Consider the following 9,050-nt stretch of genomic DNA (forward strand, 5'->3'; position numbering starts at 1 on the left):
ATGTAACTTAGCAGCACTTATCATCAACATTCATAACCTTGGCTCAGGGTTGAGCCTCTTGTCACGTTCTACCACTGACCATTTAGAACATGAATACCTGCAAGGAGTGGCAGTATAGTGCACAGCGAATCCCCTCTCAATGACTCTTCCTCCTGTAACATCTATTGCAGTGTGTGCCTCCACCAGAACTGAGACTTTTGTTAAGGCACACGTTGCAAAAGATGCTATACGTAGACAATGATGGGCCTGTGGAGCACAATGTACTTGTGCTCGTAATCTGTGCGAGGCGAGCCACACCAAGACCACCACACTGAAGAGGACAGTAAATATACTTTGCTAAGAGACCAGCTCATTAACAAACAGTAGCCTTTGTGCAGGTTGTTTAACTGGTCAAAATGTTTTTAGTAGTCTTTAAAACAAGATTCTTGAAGTTCAAACGACGTCAGCATTTCAAAACAAATCTCTTTTTTTAAATGTAATATAAATAAATACTTATTTTAGCCATTTACGACCTTATGGGATGCCTAAAATCATACCTATTATTCCCAGGATGTTCAATTCAAAATGTGCAAACCGGGAGTATGCACTTAAATAAATTAGAAGCTGTATTTTTCTAGGAAACAATATTTTTTTAAGAACCCAATATGCTATTCTACTAAATAATCAGGGCAGACTGCACAGTGTTTAAGTGAAGGCATCCAACTCATTTTATCTCTCTAACTCCATGCAACCAGTTCATTTATCACCATAAACAATAGAACATAGTCTGGATTCCCATGGTGTCTTGTGCATGAGCGTCTGCAGAGAGAACGTCATACTCAAATCACATTTTTTCACAAACTGTCATGCATTATAAACAACAGGACCAAATGCAATAGTTTTAACATACACTGAAGTAGTTTGTAACCCTTCTTTTATCCCTGCAGTCATATTTGTGATTCTGCTGTCAAAGGCCTTGATTCTAAAGGCAAAGAATCCACATTGTATTCAGACTCTGACACCACATCTCTGTTTGTGTCCTCGAGTGCACCGGCCTCAACACCCCTCACCTCCCTGTTTTCCTCCTCCTCAAACTCATCCTCCATCTCGACTTTTTCGAGAGCCACCTCGTTCTCGTAGCAAAAGGAGTTCCTCGAGCTGGCTGCACTGGATTTCTTCTCGGCTAGTTCCCTGGCACTACAGTTGGGTGTGCTGGGTACCTCATACGTGTTTTCAAAGCGAGAGTAGTCCACTTTGTAGTAGTTCTTTTCTTCAAAGAGCACCGGCTCAAAGCGGTAGCCCCAGAGGATCTCGCTGGCCACGTAGGAGCTCCGACACTGAGTGGTCATGGCTGTAGCCTCCACCATGCCCTCCAGAATCACCACGATCTCAAACTCTGATGTCTCCAACTCCTGTTTGCTCATCTCATAGAATGGGCTGTCCTCATCAATCTCATGCACAATGGTGATTGGAGACACCAGGAAGATTCTGTCAATGCCACTATCGAAGCCTACGTCAATGTCTACCTGATCTAGAGGTATGAACTCTCCCTCGGCGGTGGTGCGAGACTTGAGTAGCTGGGCCCTGACATGGGCCTCCACCAGGTGACTCTTCCTCAGGTTCCCCACACGCCACATCAGGCAAAGTTTACCATCCCTCATGGCCACTGTAGCATAATGGCTAAACACCAGGGTTTCATTCCTCTTTTTGGGCTTGGCCATCTTGGCCATGACAGCACCGATAATGAAAGCATCAATGATGCAGCCCACAATGCTTTGGAAGACGACCACAAAGACGGCAACGGGGCACTCCTCCGTCACATAGCGATAACCATAGCCAATAGTGGTTTGGGTCTCCACTGAAAACAAGAAGGCAGCGGTGAAGCTGTCTACATTGGAAACACACATCTGAGTCTCATTCTCTAAGTCTCCGTAACAGAGGGCCACTACCCAGAAGACAAAGCCAAAAAACAACCATGACAGCAGGAAGGAAAGGCAGAATACGAGCAGCATCCAGCGCCAGCGGATGTCCACGCAGGTGGTGAAGATATCTGCCAGGTACCGCTGGCCTTTCTCACTCATATTGATAAACTGCACATTGCAGTGGCCATCCTTCCTGACGAAGCGGCTCTGATGTTTGCGCTCTGTGTGCACCTTGTTGACATTGCCGTTTCCATAGCCATTTGGAACGGCAATAGTGGCCAGCTTCATGCCGTCTTCTTCAGAGGACACAATGCTGTAACGGTGGCTTCGCACACTCCCCATTACTTCCGCCTGGGAGGGCTGGGCCAATTCTGCTTTGGAAAACAGTCTAAGTTTTTGGTAGAAGCGTTGGAGAAACAGTTTTGAATGATCCCGGGGACAAACTCAAGTAGAAAATGTGGACAACAGGATTGGATCCTGCAGGGAACAAGGGAGAGCAGGCCCGTGCTTCTGCTGGCGTGTTGTGCACTTTTGGTGAGGGCAGGTCACACCTATCTGACGGCTGCTTTGGACCTCATCAGTGAAGTGGGCTGTGGAAATTACACAGAGAGAGAAAAACTGTTTTAAAGTAATTGAAAGGATCCAGAGCAAAGATCAGTGTATGTGGTTACCTGCTGTCTAAATAATGCAGAGTACACTCAAAGTTAGCGGCACTATTCTTGCATACACAGACAATATATAAACAGTGTATGCAATGCAGTCAGAAAGCACAGGGAATGCATTGTACATGCATTATAAGTAGAAGATTAACACTTGTGTTGTCCTCCCGGATAAAAATCACAGAAATCAACCCTTTTTTAAGTCCCTTTTTTGGAATTCATGACCAATAAACCTCATTTATATGAAATTATACCTATGTTTTCAATTAAAAAAGCTGAAATTATGAATTATTTTGACTAATAGTTCAAATTAGAGGAACTTATGTTGAGAGAATCACAGATTGGTATGGTGGTGTCAAACTTTAGTCAGGATACCGTTTTGAAACAATTTCATTTTTTCCCTCCAAATGCTATAAAATTGAATAAAACACCCAATTTGACCCGAGGACAACAGTATATAAACAATATTATTCAAGCACTTAGATAGCTGATAATGTGGGAAGGGTGTTTACCCTGCTTAATGTAAGTATTACTGTAATTAGGCAGATCAGTCCAGGGATCTGAGTCAAATTACAGAGCAAGTTCATGGTAATCCAGTGAGCCACTGGAACAAAGTAGCAGCTCTGTGCAGATGTGTATCTAAACGTTGCACAGACAGAAGTGAGAAAGCAATGCATAAAGTTTTGTTGCATGCATTTTCACAGTACAGCACAGTCACTAATTATTACATCTAATGGTATTTAATCTCAGTAAGTGCAGTTTCAAATAACACATGCACACGCATAGCCAAAACAAATTCACAACTACAGTTTGCACCACTACATCATGGAACAAGATTCAATGGACCTTGCAGCATTTCAGAGAGGATGGGTCTCTTTCTCTGAAACCAACAGTAACCTTGCATCATATGTAATAGAGCAATGAGGACAACTAAATTAGAAAAGCTATTGACTTGGTGTGTGTGGCCTGAGAGGTCCATTAAAATGCAACACCACAGGCTACAAAAGGCCATGGTCAGCCAGACATGCTGTGCTAGTGCCAAAAATAAATCCCCAACTCCACTTTTGAAGTGGTCCCATCTGAGGGTCACAATTGTGTCAAAGTGTAAAGATCCATAAAGTCTAGGGGACATTTCCAGTGAGTATTCTAAATTAAATGTATTTAATTTAATGTTTAAAACACAGCACAAATGTCAAAAGGGAAACTTTTTGTTGACTTGGGCCATTTTTTGTTTAATTCCATTATCTAATTGTGTGTGTGTGTGTGTGTGTGTGTGTGTGTGTGTGTGTGTGTGTGTGTGTGTGTGTGTGTGTGCGTGTGTGTTAAACTGCTCTGAAAGTGATCAAGTCATGTGAGATAAGATGTGCCGGACGGGTTCCTAAATTCTTCTGCGTCATCTTTGTTTTTCTCAACTAATGATGTCACTGCTGCTGGGTCGACTAGAAATAGCAACCTGTCACGCACACTATTCGGAATATGGGGCTCCATTTGTTTACAACTCAAATGATGGCAAATGTTTATGTTGAATGGATTTCAATGATTTTATATGATTCTGAAAATGCTGTACATGTTTTCACAAATTATTTACATTTTCTTAGTAGGAAAGACTTGCAGCAGGAAACTTATTATTATTATTATTATTATTATTATTATTATTATTAAGTATAATATACAGTTTACCTTGTGAAAATGCTGGCCATTCAGTCACTTTTTTGTTTAAGTGGGGTCTCTTTTATTCTATTGTGGCAATGAATCAAGGCAAACACCAGACAGCACAAAAGCCTAAGATGTACGTAGTTCAGACTACATCATTAGAGAGATTAGGGCATTTGTGTAACAGTGAATACATTTTTGACACAGGTCGTAGACCCCCAGTGCAAATCAAATTTCTAACTTGTGTGGTTTTGATGCAGTGACACTTAGCTCATCACACACTGAGTTCCCTCTCTCGTCCTCTCATTGCAAACAGGTTCTTTGTCACTGAGCTTTTAACTGCTCAATATATACCACACTCATTACTGCAGGTTGGTACTGGTGACAGACCACAGCTTCAAAAGGCTGCACAACCTGTGATTGTTTGCTTTGCATGTGTTTTCAATTAGAGCCAACAACTGAGGCAGATGGAAACTGGTTACATAAAGCTGATGACACCAATCAATAACTATGGCCAATCATTCAGCATCTTTTGTTTTAAGCTTTTACAACACCTATCATTTTTATAGGAGAAGCCTTTAATAAGCAGTAGCCTAATTTCACAAAGTTGTAATAAAGTCAGATTTATAATTTTTACTCAACAGAACAGGTTTAGTATAGTTTTATAAAATTCAGCTCATGCACAGACATCATGTGCTACAGAGTTAATTCAAATTAAGGACAGGGGGCCATACAGATCATCCAGTCTACATCCTGCAATCTCCAAGGGCAGAGAAAGCAGCCTAATTATGTGAATAGCCTAATAATACTAATTATTATAATAATAATAATAATAATAATAATAATAATAATAATAATAATAATAATCCGGAATTCATTTATTATTTTTAATATTGTGACAGGACTTCACGTTTTAGCATTTTGCAGTGAGACTATACAGTATATACACTATTTTGCACAGTGTAGCTATATTTCTCACTCCACATCACTCTTGTAATAGCGTATTACACCTACCTGTTGGTCCTTGCCGTGCAAATCTGCCGTTTCCTTGTTGCAATAAGTCCCATATGCGCCACATATGCACACTGCGTCTCTTTTATTTTTGATGCTCTGTTATTATGTTCACCTAGCTTCCCGTCTTGCTCTGCAAATTCTGCCATAACCCTCTCCAGCAATACTGAAGAAGATGTTTGTCGTTGCAAAGACAGACTTTAAAAACACGTGTGTCTGTCTCCGCCCCTGTGTCAGCGGCAGCCAATAGAAAGCTGCAGCGCCTGTTTGGGCTGAGCCATAGAGCCCACATGGAGGGTTTACATCTGTCTGTGATAGAGAGTGTTAGAGAGGGGAGTCAAACCCCCTTTTCTCAAAGGGAGGTTGAAAACATTACGTTGTAACAGGGAACAAGCGTCAGTGTCACATTTAGTGCAAAGCATCTCCAGAGTCGCTGAAAAACTGCATGTGATTTGTAAAATTAGTTTTAAGTAAAATTGGAGTTTATGTCATGTGTTTGTCCTTTTCTGTCAACGAATCAAGCAAATGTACTGAGAGTAGTGTGGAGTAGGGCCTACTTTTATTGTGATATCTGTGACTTTTCTAAATAATCACCAGTGCTGGAGTGATATTGAGTGCGCTCAGTGAACACAAGGTGGCGGTGTAAAGCTACAAAGAAGATACATTCACACAAGTGCTGGCATCACATAATGTGCTTGATTATTATTCATGTTTCAGAGTTTTACAAGGGAAACTTTTATTAACTGTTAGTGTATTATTATTATTATTATTATTATTATTATTATTATTATTCATCTAAAGCATAAAAAACGTATAGCCTACTATAACAATATAAGTCACATATAAACATATTTACAAGATCATCTCATCACATTGTCCATCATAAGTCCACCCTACAAACAGGTTTGCTGCATCACCTCTTCAGTGACATCAGGATTCACTTTGCAAGTGTGTCCTTTTCTCTTATTTGAAGCAAAGAGAGGACCGTGGGACTGACTGCCCTCTACAGGGCGACCCCTCCTGTCAAACTGCTCTGCACTGAGCAGGGGCACCGGCACCCACATGGTCTCGTTGAACAGAGCGTAGTCCACCTTGTAGTGCCTCTTGTCCAGTTTCAGCATGTCTTGGAAGCGCTGGCCCCAGCGGATGTCTGCTGGTGTGTAGGAGGTTCGAGTCTGGTGGAGCATACCTGTAGAGTCACCGGTGTAGGTGAAAGACACCACCAGCTCAAAGTCATCCCCCAGCAGGTCATCAGGTCCGAGGCTGTAGAGGGGACTGCCAGGCTCCAGCTTGTGGATAATGGTGACTGGTGTGGCGAGCATAATGTCTCGATTCTGGATGTGCAGGTCCTGGTATGACATCACAATAGACCCCAGTGGCTGTTTCACATAGCGGACTAACATGGCCCTGGCAACACCCTCCAGGATGTGATTGCCCCTGAAGTCCCCAAGTCGCCAAGACAGACACAGAACCCCGTTTCGCAGGTTGACCACTGTACAGCTGCTAAAACCAACCGTCTGAGATCTCTTACGAGCAGATGCCATTTTAGCAACAACAATACCAATGATGATGGTGTCAAGGAGGCAGCTAAATACATCTTGAACCGTCACCAAAATAATGGCCACAATACAGTTCTCAGTCATCCCCCTGAAGCCGTAGCCAATAGTCGCCTGGGTCTCCATTGAGAACATAAAGGCTCCAGTAAAGCCACGCACATTGTCTACGCATGTTGTGTGTTCTGCATCGTCAACGTCCCCATGTACATACGCAATGAGCCAATAACACAGACCAAAAAAGAGCCAAGAGAGAATGTAAGAGAGGGAAAAGATAAGGAGCATCACCCTCCAGCGGATATCCACAAGAGTGGTGAAGATGTCTATCAGGTACAGGCTCCATTGTCCAGGGGCCTTCTGGAAAACCACAGGGAAGCTGCCATTTTTCTGCATGTAGCGCAGCTGCCTGGCCTCATTTTTCCTGCCCAGTGTGTGGACTGTAGTGTAGCAGGTATCAATGATGACCTGCTCGCCCCTCTCAGTGCTCATTATGACCAGTGCTGCCTTTTAGTCTCCTGTAGGAAGACAGAGATGAGATGGAAAATGCATGTTAGGATGACAGTTGTATTACAATGGGCAGGAGGCACAGCATTTTACTCATTACATGTGACTAAAATGTCTTCTCAGACTTGTTTGTTGAGCTGAATCCTTCATGTTTGAGCAAGCAGCCTAGGTCACTCAGGGCTACCAGCAGCAAATAACTTGAGCTCTGGGTGTGAAAAATGGACTTCAAGAGCAGGAGTTTCTTACTGGTTGATTATTTACCACAAGTTTCATTACAGTCTGGACACTGTCCACATCAGTTTTGCTAAAAGCTCTCTACAAACACCTTAATGCATTATAACAACGTACAATCATGCAGAGAATTGGGGAGGACAAATTTAAATTAATTTAATAATTCAACTCACCATAAACTGGGCATTATAACATGCAATGTCAATACAACATATTACATCATACGTTTTAATTATTTGATAGGCTTGTACAAGTTGCTTAAGTAATAAGGTACAGTAAGAGGGCTCAGAACAAACCCAGTACCAAAACCATGGTTATCATGTTGATATAAATTTCAAGCAGTTGCACTCATGCTTGTTTTAGATGACTGATTCAGATTGTATAAGCTTGGTATATTGTTAATGGTGGCTAGGCCAGCCAGCTAAAAGCACTGTGATCTTTTTGACCTCTTGAAGCAAAATAGGTGGCAATTGATGTATCTCACAATTTTAACGTTCTGTCACAACTCTTATTTGTCGTTTCGTTTTAGCATCACCTGCTGATTTGCATGGAGTTTTATCTAAACTGTTTCCCTGTTTTGAATAGTTTGACCTATTATGTTGGTTGTGTGTGATGCCAATTCAACCATCTAAAGGCTCTGACACACCAACCCGATGGCCGACCGTCGGCAGAAAAGGCAGTCGGACTGATCATTCGGCTCCCGTCGGTCCAAAAAGTGCCTCGGTACACACCGAAGCGACGCCGACTTGAGCGACATAACATCAGGCGGCGCTAATCTGTATTGTCGCCCAAAAAATGAAAACCGGAAATGACGAACGCATCACGTGGGTCTGGAATTTCAAAGCCGACCATAATGGCGGCTCGTTCGGAATACGATTTAAGAAAATAATTCACCGAAACGTGTTTCTAAAAACATTTTAAGCGAGAAATAGGTCATGCAGTTGCTGAATCTGTCTGTTTTTTTGATCGACAAAGGTCACTTTAAAAGATTTTCGTCAGATTTTGAGAGGCGTTTGTCACGCTCGTCCCACTCGTCATTTCTGGTAAGTGTTTTAACATAAGTGCACTGATTCGCTAGTCAAGGGCTAGCACTCCACCAATCAGATTGGTCATTGAGTCCGACTGCCCACTGGCCGATTCAACAAGTCAAAGCGGCCCAAATTAAAGCCGAACACACCAAACAGACTCGAGTCACCGACCTCGCCAGACTGTCCCACGGCCGATAATCGTGTTGGTGTGTCAGCGCCTTTAAACTAACTGTTTCTTCCTCCTTTTTCTCCTTGTCTTAGACAAAGCCTTATCCATGACAGGTTTGATAGCTACCTAAACTGGTCTCTCTCCTCACAGCATGTGTGTATGTCACATGATGCCGCATTAAACTTTAGTGAGCTTTTTCCCAAATATGTCCCCAGATTTCAGAATGCTACACCCACTGCCTGTATTATTTTGTTGAATGCACAGCAAATTTTTCTGAACTTAATACATTTTATATGTTGAATTGAATAATTTAATACTCATTTTATTCACTGGACCCATTA

General features: G+C 42.2%; 2 protein-coding genes across 2 annotated transcripts; both read right to left on the reverse strand.

The window, feature by feature from the left end:
* Nucleotides 1-863: 863 nt before the first annotated feature.
* On the reverse strand, nt 864-2,243 carry LOC144530072 (inward rectifier potassium channel 2-like). Its single transcript, XM_078269479.1, has one exon. It carries the CDS (start codon nt 2,241-2,243, stop codon nt 927-929), a length of 1,317 nt encoding a protein of 438 aa, XP_078125605.1. The 3' UTR covers nt 864-926.
* Nucleotides 2,244-6,117: 3,874 nt separating this feature from the next.
* Nucleotides 6,118-7,266, reverse strand: LOC144530711 (inward rectifier potassium channel 16-like). Its single transcript, XM_078270408.1, has one exon. The coding sequence runs from the start codon at nt 7,264-7,266 to the stop codon at nt 6,118-6,120; it is 1,149 nt and encodes a 382-aa protein (XP_078126534.1).
* Between the last annotated feature and the right edge of the window lie 1,784 nt (nt 7,267-9,050).

Source organism: Sander vitreus, chromosome 15 (genome assembly GCF_031162955.1).
Source record: "Sander vitreus isolate 19-12246 chromosome 15, sanVit1, whole genome shotgun sequence".
NCBI classification, from domain to species: Eukaryota; Metazoa; Chordata; class Actinopteri; order Perciformes; family Percidae; genus Sander; species Sander vitreus.

What these genes read in the sequence shown, in the direction of transcription:
- LOC144530072 (XM_078269479.1), bottom strand. Translation starts at nt 2,243, where the DNA reads ATGGGGAGTGTGCGAAGCCACCGTTACAGCATTGTGTCCTCTGAAGAA.
- LOC144530711 (XM_078270408.1), bottom strand. Translation starts at nt 7,266, where the DNA reads ATGAGCACTGAGAGGGGCGAGCAGGTCATCATTGATACCTGCTACACT.